General features: G+C 40.1%; 3 protein-coding genes across 3 annotated transcripts in view; 1 reads left to right on the forward strand and 2 right to left on the reverse strand.

Annotated features, from left to right (window-relative positions):
- lmbr1 (limb development membrane protein 1) overlaps positions 1-1,540 on the reverse strand; it is a 41,486-nt gene extending 39,946 nt beyond the window's left edge. Inside the window, exon 1 of the mRNA XM_085418888.1 lies at positions 1,348-1,540. Within this exon, the coding sequence (XP_085275014.1) occupies positions 1,348-1,410 (63 nt within the window). The 5' untranslated portion in view covers positions 1,411-1,540. The remainder of the gene's footprint in view (positions 1-1,347) is intronic.
- An 80-nt stretch (positions 1,541-1,620) lies between these two features.
- Positions 1,621-12,142, forward strand: nom1 (nucleolar protein with MIF4G domain 1). Its single transcript, XM_085418887.1, has 11 exons — positions 1,621-2,700; positions 2,806-2,918; positions 4,230-4,425; positions 6,309-6,632; positions 6,766-6,876; positions 7,141-7,311; positions 9,190-9,311; positions 9,409-9,541; positions 10,888-11,019; positions 11,120-11,229; positions 11,603-12,142. Exons 1-11 carry the CDS (start codon positions 1,777-1,779, stop codon positions 11,778-11,780), a joined length of 2,514 nt encoding a protein of 837 aa, XP_085275013.1. The 5' UTR covers positions 1,621-1,776; the 3' UTR covers positions 11,781-12,142.
- A 1,595-nt stretch (positions 12,143-13,737) lies between these two features.
- mnx1 (motor neuron and pancreas homeobox 1) lies at positions 13,738-16,679 on the reverse strand. Its single transcript, XM_085417799.1, has 3 exons — positions 16,078-16,679; positions 15,291-15,451; positions 13,738-14,632 (listed from the first exon to the last, which is right to left on the reverse strand). Exons 1-3 carry the CDS (start codon positions 16,571-16,573, stop codon positions 14,345-14,347), a joined length of 945 nt encoding a protein of 314 aa, XP_085273925.1. The 5' UTR covers positions 16,574-16,679; the 3' UTR covers positions 13,738-14,344.
- Between the last annotated feature and the right edge of the window lie 5,467 nt (positions 16,680-22,146).

Consider the following 22,146-nt stretch of genomic DNA (forward strand, 5'->3'; position numbering starts at 1 on the left):
CAGAAGAAAATGGATGGACGGTCTACACTGGGATGTGGCATTACACCGATATTGACTGATGATCGTTTTTAGAAATACTGGTGGACGCCAGTGCTACCCCTCAGCCTCCTAGTAGATACATGTATGGTGTCAATTAGAAAATCCTACGCCACCTTCTTCTCAAGTTATCGCTTTCACAAGATTTTCAAAAAACAACTTAACCTCTGACCTTGAGGTTGAGGTCACTGACATTCAAACTTGTCTGAGATTTTTAGCTACACCTGTAGTATTAATTTCAAACTCCTATGCCGCCTTGAGTTATCGCAGTCACACACTTGCTTGTCAACAACATCTACCCACTCAGGTGATAATACCCCATCAGCCTTTTACAGCTGGGAGGTAAAAAGGACATAATGGTACTGTGTTTAAAAATAAAAACATATTAAACAGAGGTTTTATGCTCAAAATGGAGCTATGACGAGTGACTATGAATGTAATCATGATTAGTCCTCATGCCTCACTTAACAAAAGCAGGTGCATTTTTCCTGTTATTTCTATCTTTTAAAAAAAACTACAATAAACCACTGTATAATATAACTTATATTAATAAACACATGAGTGAAGATGGATTTTTCCACAAAGATATCACTATAATTATCAATATCATCTGGTGAGCAGGATAAACCTGCAGTCAAAATCTGATACGGTTACTCTGTACTAAATTTTAATTTATTTAATTTAAACTAGTTTGTACAGATTACGTGTCATATGGTGGCTTCTGTAACACAAAGATTACCCAACTTTAAAGATAAAGTATAGCTTATCTTTGCAGCCAAACTCTACGATAAAATGTAAAGACCAGGTATTACGACAATATCATGCGATAAAAATCTGATATGGTGACTGCGAAAAAGTGTACGGTTTTTAAACGGAGCATCAAGCAGCGAGAACATAAACACTTCATCCTGATTTGAAACATATGCGACACACAAAGCTTGAATTAGACAGGACCCTGACATTTTGTCAATGCCACAGTTACAGATACCTCTACTTAACCGTGGGGATGTTTACATGCCAAATAACATCATATAGTGGGTTAGCCAAGTTCTCCTGTGATTAACTTGGTGGCAGCTAGCGTTAACGGAAGCTCGTGTTAATTAGCGGGTTCACGCGCTTTTTTATATTTAAACCCAACTTGGTGTGTGACATAACCGGGCATCAAATTTCATTGTTTTTTTTTACATTTTTTAAGTGGGTCTTAAAATACAATATCAAGCTTAAACGAATACTGCCGAGTCAAACTGACAGGCAAAGCTAACGCTAGCAACCGTTAGCGAGCTAGGCTCGACTAGCCGCTCCGCTACTTACGATGTACTCCCGAACTTGGCTGTGGAAATTCTGCTCTCTAATAGTCACATCGTCTTCTTCCATTCTTCATATTGCAAGAACAATTAAAGCTACTGAGTCCCTACATTCTCGCCTGTACAACTGACAGCAACCAGGGTAGCAACTCCTCCTGCTTCGTCTATACTGTTCTGCATAGACTGCTCTGACTGGTTAAAGACAGTTTACATCGGAGCGACGTAAACCACCCCCGAAAAACCGCCCCAAAATAAAATACGTCATCAGCTGCCCTGGAAGGGAAAGGTCACGTGTTTCTGGGTCATCCTCATGGAGGCCCATGTGCATTGTAAGGTATTTATATGATCAGAATAGTTCAGTTTCTTTTATTTTGTGTGCTTGTAGCAGTTTACAGGCTAAGCTATCTCTAAGCTAGCTACCGTTGAATTCGTAGAAATGAAAGGGAACTGGAAGCATAAAGGTAAGACGAAGAATAAGAAGAAAGGCAATGCCGTGTTACAGAAGTACAGGGAGGCAGTGGATGTTTTCCTTAAAAGCAAAGGTGGCTCGGAAGAAGCGGAGAGTGACCAGAGGTTGAGATTTGTGAAAAAGAAGAGTCGAAAGGAACTACGCAAGGAAAAGCGGAAAATGAAAAAAGCCAAAATGAAAAGTCACTACGAGGGCAAAAACACCGTCTCTCTGCCCCCAAGTGATGAAGGAAACCCGAAAAAAGGGGCTGACAAGCATCAACAACCACACACGCAGAAAAAGAAAATGGAGAAAACAAAGAAGGAAGGGTCGAAGTCGCATCCAAGCGAGCCTAAAGACAAGTCAGACAAGTCTGAGACACCACCTCCTTCCAAGAAAGGCAAGCGAGTCAATAAGCTTCAGGAAACAAGAAAATTGGCACTTATGGAGGCAAATGAACAAGAGGACAGAGAAATAAAGAAGCTGGAGCGATGTCTTGGATTAAATAAAAGGAAAAACAAAAAAAGTCTCCCTCAGTCTTTTGTGGCTGATGGACTTGATTACATCCTTGGGGTGCTTGACTCTGGATCATCAGCTGTGGGCTTGTATGAAGATGATGATGTTGACATGGAAACAGCCAAAGAGAACTTTAAAAAGCTAGATGACTCTCAGGGGTCAGGCGAGGACCCGGAATCTGAAGGAGAGATGGCGAGTGAAGGCAGCGATGATGACATTGATGATGACGGTGAAGATGAAGATGATGACATGTCTAATGAAGAGGAAGCGGATGAAGATGAGGAAATGGAGGATGACCAGGAGGGGCTTAATGATAGTGGCGGGCCTGATTCAGAAGATGAAAAAGAAGGGGAAACAGAGGAAGAAACAGACGCTCCCGATACAAAAACGGAGACTGTGAGTGCAGATATATGTAATATCTGGTTGTTTCTATCACTTCATTAGATAATCTTGCTTACTGATCTATTAATCTAATAATAAACTAATTCTTACAATGTCAAGGTCACCTCCACAAGTGGCAAGTACGTGCCACCTCATTTGCGTAACATGGGAGATGATAAACGCAAAGCTGAGCTAGAAAAACTGAAGAGGAACGTGAAAGGTCTGATGAACAGGTAACACAATGAAGTCGATCCCCCAATGGGAATTTTATTTATATAGCACATTTCATTATATGAATCAATTGATTTTGGGTCTTTTTTTTTTAAATACATGGCTGTAAATGTCTGGTAGAACAGGTCACCTACTAATCAGATGGTTGGTGATTCAATCACTGGCTGCTTCAGTCTGCATTGTTGGTCAAGATGTAAACCTCTAGTTGCTCTCAGATGAATTCATCAGAGGGTCAATGTTAGATAGAAATAATTTAAAGTGGTGAATGAGGCATATATAAAGTGCTCAGGTAGAGTAGAAAAGTGCTATATAAGAACCAAATCTATGAAAGCTAGCAGCTTGTTCCAAAGAACAGGACCACAGTACCTATAAGCAGCTTCACCACACCTTCTAACTCTGGGAAGGCTTAAAAGATCTGCAGCTGATGACATGAGAGGTCTGACTGGGTTGCAAACACTGAGCAAATCTGGGGGCCCGAACCTATTGATATGATAAAACTGCAATCACTGTCCAAAATAATGAGACCTAGATCATAAATAAGAACGAATTTTCTGTCGCTGACTTCTTGGACCAACAACATATAACAGCTAAAATAGTTAAATAATAACTGATGTGCGACGTTATAGCTCCACTGGTTGAGCAAGTGACCCGTATATCGAAAGGCTGCAGGGACTTCGTTCAATTTGGACCTGGTCCATTTCCTGAGGGTCATTCCCCCCTGCTCTCCCTACTTTCCTGTGTATTCTTGACTGTTATGTCCAATAAAGGCTGAAAACACCCCTCCCCCTTTTAAAAACAAAATGTAAAACTTGGCTACAGCTAACTGAGAATATTGATAGAAGCCTACAAAGCTCATCTTAGGCATAGGTAGGACAGGTACTCGTATAGCTCTAACCCTTTACTACAACCCACGTTCAGTCGTTTACACACATTCATACAGCACTTTATTTGCTTTTAAGTGTTTTCTAACTATCACCTACAGACTCCAGTGTAGAATATGAGCCATAGGTGGTTTGTCTTAGTTTAGTAATACTTACTCATGGTTTTAAATTTATAAATGGGTCATTTTGATGGATTTTAATCCAGGTTTTATACAGAGACTTTTCTGCAACCAACTATTAGAAGCAAACAAACATTTTATAAAATATTAATTAATCACTTCAGGAATTATTCAGTGGAAGCCTCTTGCTTGTTACCTGGTTAGTTAGATGCAGGTACTGAAAGAAGTAGGTAGTTTAAATTCCCACACATAGGAAAAACTAATGTAAGTTATTTAAATTCTGCACAGTTCATTGTTGTTTTGTCATCCTCAGGTTGAGCGAGCCCAACATGTCATCCATCTGCGGTCAGCTAGAGGAGCTGTATATGAGCTCCAGCAGGAAGGACATGAACGACACCCTGACAGAGTTGCTGCTAGCAGCCTGCGTCACCCCGACCCTGATGCCAGACAGATTACTGATGGAGCACATCCTGCTTGTCAGCATCCTCCATCATGCTGTGGGCTTGGAGGTAAGACCCCCTCCTTTGAGCCCTCAATTTGAGGTTTATGGTCTGCCAGAAATTTTCAAATAGACACAGAGGTATTTAAAATATGGCTTGTAGGCTGGTTTTACTTCCTGTAAACTTGTGGAGATGCTCAGATCTGGTACATAGATAGAAGCGTTAACACGGTTGCTGGTGTGTGTGAGAAATAAAAACCACTGACCTGATTCACATCAGCTCTTAGATTATTTACAGGAGGCTGTTTTTCTAACTGGCTAGCTTCTTTTGCACATCTCAGTTGAAAAGTAATACCCTTTAAATAAATTGGAAGGGGATCTGTAACACTGATTGTTATCTGTCAGTTTGATTGGTCTACGTCATTCTCTAAATGACATAAAACATAAATATTAAACTCAGGCCTACCAGGCAAATTTAAGGTCTGGCTATTCCAGCATGGCATGCTACAAAGACTCTTGTTTATCATCCATAGTGGAGGAATTCAGTGTGGCAATGTGCAGGGTTGTAATGCTCCTTAGAGACTTGACTGATAACAAGGTGACTGACACAGGAGTCACTACAATAGCTGGATGCAAAAGCAGGCACATCAGTGGCACAAGCAGAAAGTATGCTGAAATTGAGAGAAGTTACTGGCAACCCCTGCTTGGGGCGTCAGGGATTCGGATCCACTCACTTCCAGTAATGGGTAAAATCTGATCCAAGACAGAGGAGAGACATGGTTCAAGCTGAGATCCGGGAGTTCGAGGAGGAAGGTAGAGTGTCCTGGGCAAAAGCACTGGGTTCACAAGGAACCTGGATGAAGTGAGATTACTTGGGCTGAACTTTGGAGATTGGAGCCTTGCTCCGCTCAGTTTATTACGCCCTTCCATCACCAACAAGCTACAGAGGGAACAGAGGGTGGTAGGCCTGGCTATTCCCAGTCCAAGTAGGATGCATGGGGTTCCCTGCACAGTCTGAGTGGAACACACTCACGGCTTTTGGAATAACAGGAAGAGATAAAAAGGCAGCCATCCATAGGTTAGAGGAGGCCGCCGAGAGAGCTTCTTGTTGGCTCTAGAATAAGAGGGAGGAGGGTAACTGGGGACCAGGAGGAGGGTAACTGGGGACCAGGAGGAGGGTAACTGGGGACCAGGAGGAGGGTAACTGGGGACCAGGAGGAGATGGGCACTGACTGGCCATCACTGCTGATCCAACGACCTGAGGCTGTTGTTTTTCAGACACACCCGATAATAGTTGAACACCACCTGGCGACATCTTCTCCTGGTCGAAGTCGCTGTAGCACTATATATAGTTTTATAAACATTAGGCTGATATTTTAAGCCATGTGCTATTGGCTTAAACATTTGGGTTTGTTTATAAACCTTGTCATATATTAAATTTTTGGCACTTTTTTATTATTTGGCATATTTTTCCACACTTAAATGTTTCAGATCATCAAACAAATGTTAATATTGAACAAAGATAACCCGAGTAAAATACAAAATGCAGTTTTTAAATGATGATTTTATTTGTTAAGGGAAATAATGCTATCTAAACTAAATGTGGTGAAAAAGTATTTGCAGCCTCTTATTAAATCATTAATCTGCTGAGATTAAACACACTGGCCATAATCAGTTCATGCCTTTATACTCAAGCACACTTGGGTTCTGCAGCAGGACAATAATCCAAAACAGACCAGCAAAAACCTAGTGATGGTTTTGGAGTGGCCTAGTCAGAGTCTGGACTTCAATCTGATCGAGGTGTTTTGTCATATTAAATTTTCTTTCACATGAAAAATGCATGTGTAAAGAAATAAGAATTCAGGAAAGCAGAAAAAAACCAGATACTTTTTCATAGTGCTGTATATTGCTCTCATGTTGATCACATATCTTATATATCCTCTCCTTTTGCAGGTAGGAGCCCATTTTCTGGAGACAGTTGTGCGAAAGTTTGACGAGCACTACAAGAACCCGAGTGGAGGCAAAGAGTGCGACAACCTGATCGCCATCGTTGCTCACCTGTATAACTTCCAGGTGGTACATTCCGTCCTCATCTTCGACATCCTAAAACTGCTGGTGGGAACATTTACAGAAAAGGACATCGAGCTGGTCCTGTTTGTGCTGAGGAATGTCGGCTTCGCCCTGAGGAAGGACGATCCTCTAGCTCTGAAGGAGCTCATCTCTGAAGCCCAACGCAAGGCCAGCGATATGGGGTCGAAGTTTCAGGATCAAACCAGGGTAGGGAGATGAGATCAGATTTTGTTTTTTTTAAACCAAGATTACGTTTTATTTCCTAACTGATCACAATGCTGTGTCATGATTTCTCAACCAAGTTTAGAAGCATTTCTGACTTGTGAAAACCCGTCCTCAGGTGCGTTTCATGCTGGAAACAATGATGGCATTGAAAAACAATGACATGAGGAAGATCCCTGGCTATGATCCCGAGCCTGTGGAGAGACTGAGGAAGCTGCAGCGGAGTCTGGTGGGTGAAAGCCATATTTTATTTGATTTTATTACCTGCATTATTAAAAATAAGTCTAAGCCTGAACTTAATCCTATTAAACATAATAATCATTCTTTTAGCCTCCACTTGTACCACCAGGTGGCCCCAGAGTGCCACTTTTATAGACTTAAACTTCTGCTTTAATAGTTCACACCTTCAGGAATCCTGTCACAATATTACCAACTAATATACCTGGTGTTAACCAGCTGAGTCTTCTCATGGCTAACACCTTGCGATGCTCAGATCCACAGAAGCGCAGGGGGCAGTGACATGAAGCTGAGGGTCTCTCTTGATAGTCTCCTGGCAGCAGAGCAGGTGGGCCGCTGGTGGATTGTCGGCTCATCGTGGAGCGGCGCTCCCATGATCAGCAAGCAAGAGGACACAACCACAAAACAAACCCCTGCTCAAGGACAGGTAGAGTACCGGAGCTGCAGAAGACATTAAATTATTATAGCAGCACTCATGTTTAAATTAGGCAGCCTGGAGCACATCTGGATTAGTGTGAGACATCTGCTTCAGATGTGTGTATATCCATGAAAATTCAACGTGGCTGTCTGCTGTGTTCAAAAATGGTAGAAAAACATGTGGGAGGCACTGATTGATTTTCAAAGAATGACTGTTTGTCTTAATGCCTTAGAAGAATTATTGTATTGGTTAGCAAAAACTGATCAATATGAGGGGTGGATATAGATTTATTTATTTATTTTTTTTTTTTCATGACAAAAAAATGAAAGACAACAAGTTGGACAGAAGCATTATTAAATTAGAAATTAAACGTATTCCTATAAGGATCATCATTTTGAAGCAGATCTGACGTCTAAGAGGGCCGCAGATCCTTTCAAAGGTGACATTTTCCATCTTCCGTGTGTGGCCTTGGCGTGTTCTTCACTGATGAAGCAATGGATCGCTTCACCTAGAGTAAACACACATCCAAGGATATAACCAGTTTTACAGGTAGCTTCACATCCAGTAGTTTGGATATTATTTGTAAGATCTGGGGTGTGCGTTCAGTTAAGACAATGAACAGAATAAGACAATATTTACCTAGAATAATTACTTGGTAACTGTCAATTTTGTCCTTGCAGAAGCAAAGGAGACAGCGTTTATCATGAATTTTAACCGCTCCACCACTTCATTCTGGCTCCTTCGATCATGAGAACAGTTAATAAAGAAGCAGTAAAGCCTCCCTGTGCAAACCCAAGGTTTTTCTTGGACATCCCGATGTTCGGAGTGAACGGCCTCCTCATGAGCACAGCTGAGGAGATTCTAGCAATGATGACGCTACCACAATAAACCCTTTAAATTACTCGCTTCCAAGAAGAAAACTAATAGATTTTTTTTTTCAGTTCCAACAGTTCCTGGATTTAAAATTTTCCTTCTGCAGCTAATATGTAATGTGTACATTTTGACACTGTAATTCTGACCACCTGATGGTTGCCACCATTTTTTTTTTCCATTTTCCTTGCCATGTGCTTAAAAAAACGTTAGTGCACTTCTAGGCAGATCAAATTAAGATAACATTTTTTCCTCCTTTCACTTAAGCATATTTGGACACTGTAAACGTAAATAAGTTGCTAGTAATCAAAAAATTAGTACCCAAACTCGTTGCCTTAGTTGACTTGAGATAGCCAAGTTAGGTGAACTTGTTCTCTGTGATCGCACAGTGCTTAGAATAACTTGATTTTTCTGAGTGAGCAATACTAAATGAATTAGTTCAACTGAGATATATGTCAATATATATCAGTTACAATACTAAATGAATTATTTCAAGTTACACATTGGCCATATGTCAGCTGACATATATGTTAGTTGGCATGTGTCATGTATGTCAGCTGATCTATATTGACATATGTCAGTTGAACTAATTCGTTTAGTATTGCTCACTTAGAAAAATCAAGTTATTCTAAGCACCGTGTATTCAAAATAAGTAAGTTGCACTAAGTTGGCTGGACTTAGTTCTTATTAATGCTTTTCTGCAGCAGTATCTCTGTTGGCCCCAAGGAGGCAGCAAGTTTCTTTCCACTCTGCATCTATGCTGTTCATCAACATTCCCATGAGTCCGACATTTAGCCGGTTTATCTTTTTTATAGAATATTTTCAGGAACTGTACTATGATCACAGCCCTCCATTTGAATCCTTTTATATATTTTCCGCTTTGCATCAAAGTCTTAACCTGCAGCTATGTTGGGACAATGATTAACAAATAAATAAGGTACGAGGAAAGCATGGCTTCATCAGTAATGGCAGCATTTATCGTTCTATAACTGTTGTCATTGTTTTATTTTTTTTTAGTTTAGTGCCAAAGTGTTAGAGCTGGCCAGGAAACAGAGGATGAACACCGATGTCAGAAGGAACATCTTCTGTGTGCTTATGACCAGTGAAGATTACCTGGATGCATTTGAGAAGCTGTTGAGGTTTGTTTCGTCTCACATCTCTGTTTCTTTCTTCAGTTTTTGGAGTAGTTTAGCCCATTTGAAATTTTTATTTATTTTTAATTTGCTATGTTTAAAGGATGGGTCTGAAGGACAAGCAGGAGAGAGAGATTGTTCATGTTCTGATGGACTGCTGTCTCCAAGAGAAAAACTTCAACGCCTTTTACGTCATACTGGGAGAGAAATTTTGCTCACATGACCGTCGCTTCCAGGTAGCCTTATTAGCAAAACCATGTAAGACATGTGCTGCTTGTTCAATCAATGGTTATGGTAGATTATACTGTAAATCCTTCTTATATTTTAGTTTAAAAGTCTCGTAAGTTTGCATAATCAGTTTAAAAGGGTTTATTATGGGATTTAATTACCTGGCACGGGCATATGACCACCCGGTCTCTCAAACTGTGTGTGATCTGTGTGTGGCCTGCAGTTCACCTCTGCAGTGTGGGAGCCTCTGACACCTCTGGCTTCTGATTTGACTCAAACTGTGATTACAAACAATGGCGTTGAGACCACACTTCCTACTTTGCTGTCATGTAGGCCAGCAGCTCATATCGGAAACTGGTGACCATTGTCCTCATCAAAGAGCTCCAGAACGGAGCTGGTGGGAATGTTTGCTTTTCACATGTAAACTGGGTCTCGATGAGAGGGTTATCTCTTTAGAGGAGTCGGTTATTTAAGGTGCTTAATTTGGTAATCACTGATGACAGTATTGCGGATATAGTGTTGCATCAATGAGCCAGACTTGTCTTTTATTTTAAAGTGATCTTGAGCAATAGTTCTCCGAGCTTTCTGGGGAATCTTTTGTCATTGGCTGCTTTTTCACTCATTTTCAGTCAAGTTCTTGTAAGTGTTTTTAACCCACTTAAAACTTGCTTATGAATCATTCAAGCATAAAAAAAGCAGAAACGCATCATTTGTTCCCATTTCTTTGTCATTAGTAGAATTTACAGAAATGCCAAAGGTAACAGTTTTACAGGATTATAATAGTTTTCTTTTCGCACCGATGGGGTGAATCACAAAACGCTATTGGCCAAAAACTTAGGCATCATGTGCAGTGTGTCCTAAAAATTTAAGTAAACTGGACACGTGAATGACAAAAGAAGAAATGGCATTAAGAAAAAAACTATATACTGCAGATGAACAGTGTCTAAAAGGCGTCTTCTTAAGAAAAAAAATGGTTTGGAGCTGGTTTTCAGTGGTGTTAGGGGTCATGTTAGATTTTGCTCCACTATACAGTACTATCTGGAAAGCATCTGATTGCTACCAGCTTCATTTCTCAGCATAAAAATGATCCCAAACACACTGTCAATGCAGAAAACGCATACCTAGATAACGTCCCACTGTGTGTTTTTCTATCGGTCGTAGATTGGCCTCCACAGCAGCAGCGTGGGTTCATCTTGACAGAAAAATAAAATAAAAGCCAGCTAATATCCAAAGAAGGGCTTTGAATGTTCTTCAAGAAGCCTGAAGGACTATTCCTGTTCTTTTACACAATACTATATGATATGTGTGTTTCTGGATTTAATTGTTCCTTCAAACCCTCTCTCCTTTCTCATAGATGACTTTCCAGTTCAGCCTCTGGGACAAGTTCAGGGAGCTGCCCAACCTTTCCAGCAGCACCTTTAACAATCTGGTCCAGCTGGTCACCTGCTTCCTTCAGAGGAAATGCCTCTCACTCTCCATTCTCAAAGTAATTAATATTATGTATATATTACATGTATTTAGTTGATTTTACAGATTAAATCTTTAAACCTATTCTTTGCATTAACCTCTGCTGTTTGTGCCTTTAGGTAATAGAGTTTGGGGAACTAGATAAGCCCACAGTGCGCTTCTTGCGTCAGGTGCTGACCAAACTGCTGAAAGAAACTGAGCCCGAGGAGCTGGCCAGCATATTTGGAAGGTGAGCTGCACAACATCAGGAGAGTGATGTCACACATAGCAGGGGATAGTTTAGGGTTTTCTCCATTTGATTTAGAAAGGTTGTCTCTGTAGAGTGCATGGAACTCTTTCTTCCTGTAAAGTCACCAGAGCTATGGTTTTCACATCGGTGCAGTCGGACATCACACAGAGTTTGTTGCCAGGAACTGCTGGTGCACCTCTGTTAAGAAAAACAAAATTAAGAACTGCAGCCATGACTAAAGCCCTGTGAGGCTGCACTGGGGCATAGATGTGTTAGAGCTATACCACATGGCTGTACCATCCACCTTCTATAAACTGCTATTAGCTCACACCTTGAAAGTCAACTGTGACTCTTTTTGTTTCCCTTCTGCCAGGATTTCAGGAATTCCCAAGCTAGGAATGCTGAGGGAGGGCTTGAAGCTTTTCATTGACCACTTCCTCCTGAAGAGCATCCTGTCCCAGGGAGCACCAGAGAAAGCAGCATTGCTGTCAGAGCGTGCCCAACTCGCCACCAAAGCCATGGAGGCAAAAGAGACAAAGCTAAAACTGTAAAACACAGAAACGCACACAGCAAAAACTCAAAATATGGACTGTGATGAAAAAACAAAAAGAACTGGAACAACAGAAGACCTTTTAATACAAAAACACAAACCTACTGTGTTACTTATAAAGGAAACAAGGAAATGAAGAAGATGTGGTTAAATCTAGCAGTTTGCCTTGGTGTGTCTGTGTACAATAAAGAAAGATTTTTACATTTGAAAGTTATTGATTCCCTCAGGCACACACCAGCGTTTAAAGGGTAATCCACTGTAATAAATAATTACATAATGTTCATGCTCTTGTATATTTGTTATGAAAGAAAATGTCCTGTACCTTCATGTCAAAGAAAACCTCAATAAATTAACTTTCAACTCCTTTATGTGGAAAAAGAACTGTTTTGTGTTGGCGTAAGTCTGTCTACGTTTTCTTCAGAGACTGCCCTCGGGGAGGCAGTGTGCATCAAGAGTTAATATTGCACAGTTTGGTCACCTGGGTCTATTCTTCTGGGCTTTGCTGAGTCTATTTACACCTTCCACATGATAAAGCAACTTTTAATCTGGTCTTTTTCAGCCTTAAACGTGGCTGATTGCTGCATATTTGTGTATGTCTATCCTTTTGTGGATATTTGCTGTAGGAGCAGAGAGAACCGAGAGGTGTTTACACGCCTTAATGAAATGACCTGGAGCCATGAATCTGTCCTATACTGTTCGCTAGCTGACACCAGTGCCTCTCCGCATTGTAAGCATAGCAGCATCAATCTGCTAGATTTGATACTTGCTCCTATTAATTAGCTCCGCTGGTGTGGCCTGAATCAATCCAAGACTTCGGAGCAGTACCCTGAGGTCAGGAATAGGACACTAAGGTCACCCGGGGGAAATGTTGCGAGCTGTCTCAGGTAATTTTAGAGAGCGCAATTACTTCATCAATTCAGTCAGTTGAGAATTTTGGTGGAAAAGCTTGAGAATTTGGCTGCTGAGGTGGAGATAATGGGATCAATAGGCTCACTGTGCACTCCATACACTGGCTATTGTCTGCAACCATGAGCCGGAGAGTTTCCTTCAGCCTCACCTGGTGTGTGGGTCTGACCCTCAGCTGAACTTTGATTTAGTCTGCTAAAGCAAACAGCAGAAGATAACTAACAGATCCTTCAGTAATCCCTATACAAATGGCACATAATCAGTGAGACCCTGCTATAGATTAACGCTGATGACTGCGGAGGAAATGATAACGCGTCAAATCACCGCTAGCCCTGCTTTCTGGAAATAGAGCCATGCGTAAAAGCGCGCACACGAGGATTATTAAACTGCCTCAGAGGCCAAGTCGGATTAATTGAGATATACATAATATAATAAAATACGTGGTTTGTCTGAAAGAGGGTCAGGCTAGATATCAACACATTAGCAGTCGGTGAGATTTGAGGGTGTCCACTCATTTTCACCAAAAACTAGGCACTAGATTATTTGGCCTGCACACACACACACACATATATATATATATGATCTATGATTACAATTTATAGCTGTTAGCTCATGGAATTTAGATGTTACACGGATTAGAATATATTCTTATTATTAAATTATTATTGCTCAAAATATTTGCACCAATACTGCCCATTTTCCACAAACGCGCATCCTGTGAGGTCAATAGTCAATTATTTATATTTTGTTAAGCTGAGTTTATGAGTTTGAATGATTTCAGTACTGAAAATAGTGCCTGAGCAGCCAAGTTTGTCGCTTAACACGCCTTTAAAACGCTTTATTAATACGAGCCCATTGCTAGTGTGGTGTGAAATGTTTCCTCCGTCTGACTGCCTCCTTGCTGTTTGCTCACACTGCACGTTTGCACAGATCTGACAGCGCTATTAACAGTAATTCCCATGACCCGACCTGTCAGAGCAAGGAGGAAAACACAAGCCTCTGTCCGGAAACACACTGCGAGCAAAATCATAAATCAGAGGGAGTGCGTTTGCAAGAAAGAAAATAGTTTTATATAGGAAAAAACCCCCAAAACACTTTATTTCACATTGTTTGCCAAGACGCTAAACAATAATTTAGCATGCAGATGTATTATAAGTAAGATGTATTATATGTACGTTTTATAAATACAGATAGAAAAATAAACATAACATTTTTCCAGTGTGATATGGCACCGAGGAAGTAAAACATCACAAAGAACAAAAATAAAAGAGCCACTATTAAGTGTAAGGGATATAGGATAGGATATAATTGAAAGATTATTGCTGATAAACTAACCATCACAGCAGGTGGATATTGCAAAATCCTGAGCCAGTTTACAGCGTTTGCATATAACCATGCAATAGGCTACGTCACAGTTTTACCTATAGCCGGGTGCTGCACGATATAAACCGCAAATCTTCTGCTTTATTGCTTGTTTATGACACGAGGGTCTAATCTTGACCTACATTTTATTATTTTCATAACAAAAACAAAAATCTCCACAATTCCAAGTAGGTGATTAGAGGTTGGATTACATGCATCTAACTGCATTTTACAGCGAAAGCCCCCCCAGAGTCACTAGAAATGGAAAACGCTGCCTTCGCCCTTTTGCTCCAAGCTTCAAGGCTGCGGACTTATGTCACTGTTGTGATTCCTCTCGTCGTCCGAAGAGCAGTCTGACGAGTTGTACAGGAAATTTTCGCCTTCGTCGTCGTCACTGTCCCTGAAATCTCTTATTCTGCCATTTTTTGAGTCCGTCTTGCTGTGATAATCCGACTGTTCGAGTCCGTCTGATTTCTCTTGGCCGCCCTTGGAACCTTTCTGCTTCTCGGCCTCCTGGGCGGCCTGCTCTTTTGCCTTCTTGCTTCTCTTCCACTTCATGCGTCTGTTCTGGAACCAGATTTTAACCTGGAAAAGGGCAGAATAAATGATTTAAACTGGTGTGAAGGAAACTTGGGCAACAAATCGTCAACTTCTCCCTATCCTTTAATTTTCTACCACACTCAATGTGCAATATTAGCCTATGCATGAACTCATAAAATTCTCCAAAAATACTAAAAATAGCACAGGAATGAAGGTGCTATCGGCGCGTAAAAGTCACCCGTGCGCCTGACATTGACCTTTTGGGTATTGCAGTCATCCTTCCGCCTGAAATGTAATGCAGTGTTTCAAAATATCTGTAGAATATAGTAAAATCAGCTTTAATCGATATATATATATAAAAAAAATTTAAGTTAAAAGATTTTTTTAAAGCCGAATTTCCATTCTGAGAGTTTAGAAACACCAGTTGAAAAATTAAGTTATCATAACTTAAAGTTATCATTCATATACATGCTAGAAAATATTTTTTCATATCAAATACTAAACACAAACTCTTTCAATCATTCTGCAAAATTCTAGTTTATATATATATATATATATATATATATATATATATATATATATATATATATATATATATATATATATATATGTGTGTGTGTGTGTGTGTGTGTGTGTGTGTGTGTGTGTGTGTGTGTGTGTGTGTGTGTGTGTGTGTGTGTGCTGTCGTGCAGTCATGTTTTACCTGAGTTTCTGTCAGCATGAGGGAGGTGGCCACTTCAAAGCGCTTTGGTCTTGACAGGTACTTATTCAATTTGAACTGATGCTCCAGTTCCAGCAGCTGCTGACTCGTGAATGCAGTTCTTGGTCTTCGGCACTTTCCAAGTAAGTTGGACTGCGCCTGAGCTGCATGAATATATATATTAAAAAAAAGAAGAAGTCAGCTTTCACACATTCAGCAATTTCTGTCATGCATTTTATGTAAAGAAAGCCATCATATTCAAATATTCACAATCATCACATTAAAACTGCTTGTGTTGTAGAGGATACTTTGAAAAGAAAAAGAGGAGTCGGCAGTATAGGCTATTTATTATGCGTCCACAGACAAGCTATTTGCCACCCAGTTTTGAGCAAATCTGTTAAAACGAGCAGAAACAAAAAGGCAGTATCTGGTGAGCAAATAGCATGTCGACTGTGGGTTTCACACTCCTCTGCCACTTTCCCACTGTCCATTATCTGTCCATTTTAGTTCCTCTATGAAAAAGCATCAGTGTGTCACGCACAGTTCCCTTCAGACGATAATATCTGATAGAAATTGTGCACCAGAAATTCCCAAATCGAACTTTTTTTCCAAGTTAAATCACAGTTTATGGGTATCTAGGCCAGCATTATTTTTACTCTTCAAGATATTCTGTTAAACAAGATATAAAGCAGACTACACCACAACCAAGGGCTGAATAATATTTTGGGGTTTTACTCAAAGTGAGGGATTTGAAATTGCCAAAATATTGTGTCATGAAACTGCTACTCACAATTAAAGTCAGACATTTTGGGGAGCATCATCCCGGCCGTGGAGACCCGGAGCCAGTGGTCCAGCTGGAAGGTGCTGGCTGTCAGTTTAATGGGATCGCTGGTATGGTGGTGATGAGAGCCGTGTGGATAGGAGTAGGACAGGGCAGGGTGTTGGCCTGTAAGCGCAGCAGCCGAGTAGGTGTACATGGGATGACCGTAGAGAGCCTGTGCTGGAATCCCTGCCGTGCTCTGCGGATGTAATCCAACCATGCTGTGCGGGCTGTTGAGGAAACCCGGTTTGGGAATCAACCCGCAGGTGGGAATCCTCGGCGGAGACGGCGTGTCGGCGCGTAAAGAATCGGCACTGGTGGTCAGCTCCGCGGCTGCCACACTTCCAGACGATGGGATGGAGGAGGAGGAAGACAGGGAAGTGACAAGCGCCAGCGGCGAGGTCTGCGCCTTGGGTGTATCGACTGCTAAAAGCGCGTCAATGCGAAAGTTTTTGGATTTCTCCATCGGTGACCCGGTGCGCGTCCTTCTCGCCACTGCTGCTCAGACTGAAGGAGAAGCCACAGCCGTTTCCCCACCTCTCTAAAGTTATGATGGGATCCGGAGTGTGTGAGAGGAACTCCGTGTCACACTTAATTCCTGTCAGAAGGAGGCGATTGGTGCAGCCGTCTGGCAGGGGGCTGTCCGAAGCGTCACTGCGCACCCAACAAAGCCTCCCTGCTGTAAGCACGGCGCTGGCAGAGTTACTGTTTCCATAAAATATTGCCATTACTGAGGGAAAAAACGATGCAGACAGAAATATTTTTCTGTTTTTGGTCAGCTGGATGCTAATTTTGCTTATATGCGCAATTCTTCAGCAGCAGGTTTAGGCTGGCATGTTTCCAGTGTGACTATTTATAAAATACAGGACCTTCTTCAATTAGAAGTGAGCTGGTAGTATTGGTTTAACTTTGAAAGACAGCAAATATATATTTATATTTAAATATATTATTTCATTAGAAACCACGTATTAAAATCCCTGTTTTCTTAGAATTGAGCGAATACACGCATTACTACTGCAAGAGCAGATAAAAATAGAACAATTCCGTTTCCAGAGGTGAGCTCTGTCTTTGGGCCTGCATGCTTCATGGTTCATTTGAGGACGGGACATGGTTTAGCCGAAGCAGAACAAAACAAAGCATACTTACGATAGCCGTGATAATAAGGGGGGATATTACGAAGCGCATAGGTCGAGTTGGATTATGACGCCAACTCAATTTTCAGACCTTACACGTGAAGTGATTTGTGGCTGTCTTGACAACAGTGACCCATTAAATTCAGGGGGAAAAAACTGCATAGGCAAAAGTGAGCCACATAGGCCAACAGGGAAATTTAAGTAAAAGCCCTCCTTCTGTCGCTCCAAAACCTGAAGGTGACTGACGCACAGCGACACGTTAAAATGGCGCTATGCATCTGAATTAATTAGGTCCATGCGTCTCTGCTTGTAGCGTTTACGTTGTTGATTTTTATAACTTATTATTAATTGTAACCTTAAAAAATAGAATCCCTGAACTGTGACGAATAATACGGATGGTTTGATGTTTTTTTAAAAAAATCAACAAGGAGGCATCGACAAATTTTGCATTTGAAAGCCTTAAAATGTGATGAGGAGAGAGATGTAATCGGCCCGTGGCTCCGGGTGACGTGGGTCTAATAAGCCACTTAAAGTTAATGGAAGAGGAGGTCAAAATGAGAATTATTGACACCCCGTTGCCCTTAACTGGTCTACCAATAAAGCTGATTAGTTTTTGTCAATTCATCAGCTAACCGCACTCCGGGGACGTTTATTTGCTCGGGGGAAATCAACAAGTCACCGGGTAGTTTTGAAGTAAAGGATCGCCATTTAATTGTGGACCTTGATGATCACGAGCAATTACAGAATGATAAGGGGGAGATTGATGTGGGTGTGTGGGACGCGGGCCTGCGTGGAAACGTGGAGGAGAGAGGAGGTATGACAGAGAGGAGACGATCAAATGCGCTTCGAGCATTTCTGCGAGAAAATGCGCAGATGTTGACGATGTGAAGATGTTGTACTAGAGTCTCGAATGTATTGACTTGTGAATATTTTACCAAAATGTTTCTGAAAACAGCGCATTAAAAAAATCAATCCAAATATCCGGTCCAGATGCCCACAGCAACTCTCGTTCAATCTGAGCAGGCATTAAAGAGGGTGGTTTAAAATTATTATGATATTGCCATGGGTTTAATTAACATCTCCACCTCGGAATATTTAGCAGATGCGAGTTGCCGAAACACAAGTTTTCTTTTGCATATTCCTCAACGATTAAACGCACTTTATCAGCCTTCTGTCTGATTTTTTACAACAGCCGGACTCGTATTCTGCGCCTTGTCCCTCACCACGGGTTTAATTTCATTAAGGAGCCCACATGAATATTTCTATTAAAGCAGCGGTGAAATATGGAGCCATTTAGTATTGGCCTTCGCCGATCACGCAGATTTATAGCTCCTTTTCATCACATCCAGGAGAGAGAAAATTAATAAGGAGCCCAATGGAAACTGACCCTAAAACCCTTTTCTTTCCTGAAAGCTGTTAATTTGCTCCGTAATTACTTTCACAATTAACTAAAATACAAATCAAAGTGACAAATCGAGATAGTTTATATATTAATTACCTTTGGTAAATGTGTTCATTATGAAAAGGCGGTTTAAAGGAACCCGCCCTGTCTCTTTTAACGCAATAAATGCAGAATTCGCTCAAACTGGCAAAACCGGGAATTTTATACTGATTTTGTACAATTTCCACGACATTTGTTTTCTATTTAAGGGAAATCTTTGATGTCGGTGTCAGATATATCAGTGCAATTACGAGTGAGCGACTTAAAATAACACCAAGGATCCAACCCCTTTACTAAATTCGATATCGAGGTTTTCGTCTCAGACAAAAGTGTTACACGGTGAGCCTGAAGGCGCAGGCAATTTGTTGACATGTGCCAAAAGGGTAGTACTTCTATTATACACTACTATGCATTAGCGGTCATATAGATATATTTTAGTACAATTATATCCATATCCGACAATTATTGTCAGTGTTCACACTCATTATCCAGTCTAATGACGACAGGAAGCTTCTTATGACCTTTAATTCGTGATTGTTATTTTAACACAAACATAATAAATGATAATAATAAATATTAAAAAATAATAATAACAATAAAATATTCATTATTCGAGCATTTTACACGTTATTTCTTTAACTTAAATCTAATTTATTTAATTTCGGATTTGGCGTCTCCCTGCACAATTTTAATACAACATCATCTTTTTAAGTCAATTCATGCGACCTATATAGTTTGTCTTTAACGGCTCTCATAAATACCTCAATCTCAGACTGCATGTGCACTTTTCAAAACCACCACAAAGCTACTGTGCCGTTTTATGAAATGTTCAGAGTGGGGAGGTTTTTGCTCTTTGTTTATTAAAACAATGATGACATTCAGAGACTTGCGTGTCCCTTTTACACGTTCTGTTGGCTCTGTTAGGGAATTGAATCATATGGTATTATTATCATTAACAATCATCGACAGTGACCTTTTGTGTATTAAAGTTATCTTTCACCTTCCACACGAAATTTGCCAGAGTTTCAAAGAAATCAGCTGAATCAAAAAGTTTGTCTAAATATATGAAAGGTCCTCAAAGCAGAATTTCCATTCTAAATGGAAAAATGAGGTTTCACTACAATTTTTAATTTAAATGCTTAAAATATTTTTTTTCCTCATATCAAATGTGCAACACTTGGTTTTTAATATCAAAAAATTTGTGCATTTCAACAGTTTGACCAAAAAATAAACAAAAAACAAATCTGATCTGTGTGCCATGTGCGCAGATTTTTTTTTATCTGTTGACTCTACTAAAAGAATTTAATCTTATTATTCTTATTATGAATGTTAGTCTGACATTTTCAGTAATGTTAGCCTTTCTGATTATTAAAAGCACTGATATTGGGAAAAAACAGGTGTGAGATCACAGAGGTACAGAGTGTAGAAGCAACACGACCTCTGAACCGCATTCACAAAAATCATGTTTGTGTAAAACTAATTTCAGTATTTTTGAGAACAAAAGGTATTTCTTCAAAAATAAACATAAGATTAAAAAAAGGTGCATGCCAAATTACTGGAAATTGTTGTCAACATTGTTATTTAAATGTACTTTTCCTGTAGAAAATCTACTTTTCCGGGAGTTCGTTTGAGCTCAGATAAAAATAAGCACAGTACAGTTTCAATGACCAATCATGCAGTAACACTATTACTAGAATAGCAGCAGGGCTGAGGTCATCAGAAGCCTATATATGGACCAAAAATAAAATTCAAAGCAGAGCTCTCCTCTGGTTTTAATTTTGCTTTCTCTATATCAATGGTAAGGATAACTTAAGGATAAAAAGTATATATTTATTAACATTGAACTATTAATTTCCTCTTTAATGATAAAATTCCTGAAAAGTCCAGAGAGTTCACAGAAAAACTGAAATGTAAGTATCTTTATTTTTATCACATTTTCCATGTGTTTCCAAAAGTCTTTTTTCCCCTCCCCTCTTCATGTATGTACAAGTCCCGGAGAAAAAAACAAAACAAAACAGGATAAAGTCAACAAATGTATAAATATCTAACAAAAAAACCAAAAAACAAACATTTATTTTGGTGTTTCTGAAGCCCATTGAGCCAAACTGGCGATCGACACAGGACCACTTACAGGCAACTAATACAAACAGTCTTTTAATATATGCAGACATCCTGAGGTCTAACAGTAACAAAACACACCTAAACTAAATCAGGATAACGACGCAAGAGAAGTAAGCTTAAAAAAATACACAACAGACAAAGAATGACCAAAATAAAACAGGAAATAAACAAATATGAAGACAAATAATTTATAATAAGGAGAAAGGAGGCAGGATAACTGAAATAAAAAAATATAAACAAACTAAAACCATGAAAATCATGCAGAACTATTAAAACAAAAGCTCAAGAATAACACATGGAAAGCAAGTCCACAGCTTTAAAACACTGTCAAAAAAAAAATCCAAGGACCATGACAGCCTCACTGTTAGTACTGTGTCAGGGTATACCACACCTTTCACCCAGCGACAGCTGGGATAGACTCCAACACCTCTTGAATGAGATAAGTGGATGATTTATGTAGTTCAGAGCAGGTATTACAATATAAACACAACACCTGATGAAATCAGTTGACTCACAGACATCCCAGATATAAATAAACATGTGCATCAATGCCTCATCAGGCTGGTTTTGTTAACAGATATGACCAAACTCACAAAGACTAACACTCAGGATATTTCCTCTTTGATCTTTTTGCCCTCAGGGTTCCTCAGGCTTCAGTGACCTGCTTCATGAAGCTAGTCTGAAGTCAGTTAATTCACTCCTTAAATTTTTTTCTTCACTTTTTAAAATTAACTTTTTTCAGCTATTATTCTATTGCACGTGATATCATTTACCATATAGTTGTCTGCTTTCAGTTGTTTTGGTTGCCATTAGAGGTCACCCCAACATCTCACCCCATCCCTAGTATCTTTCGTCACACTGACCCTCTGCATGCCTTCCTCTTTTCCTCCTACCTGGCAACTCAAAATTCAGCATCTTTTATCCAGTATCTCTTGTCCACATATCCCGTCTCTTCTCTGCACATGTCCAAACCATCTTGGCCTCTCCTCTCTTTGTGTCCAAACTGCTCAACCTGAGCTGTCCCTTCAACATATTAATTTCTAATCCTGTCCATCCTTGTCACTCCCAAGGTAAATCTAGTATTTTCAGTTCTAAACAGCTGCAGCTCAGTGTCTTGTGTTTTCATCAGTGCAACTATCTCCAAACATTAAACCCCAGGAGGTCTCATGTTCCCTTTAACTCTTGGTGCTATCATTCTGTCACAAATCACCTCTGACACTCATCTCCACCTGCCACACTGCCTTTCACTCTGCCCAATGCTTTAAAAAAATTCAGTGTTGTCCAATCATATTTTTTTTCTAATAATCTGTATTTGTTTTGGCCCTTACCTTAGTCTAAGTTTTA

Source organism: Rhamphochromis longiceps, linkage group LG9, assembly GCF_057381845.1.
Source record: "Rhamphochromis longiceps isolate RC_006_pf linkage group LG9, R_longiceps_female_GT1.1, whole genome shotgun sequence".
Taxonomy (NCBI): Eukaryota; Metazoa; Chordata; class Actinopteri; order Cichliformes; family Cichlidae; genus Rhamphochromis; species Rhamphochromis longiceps.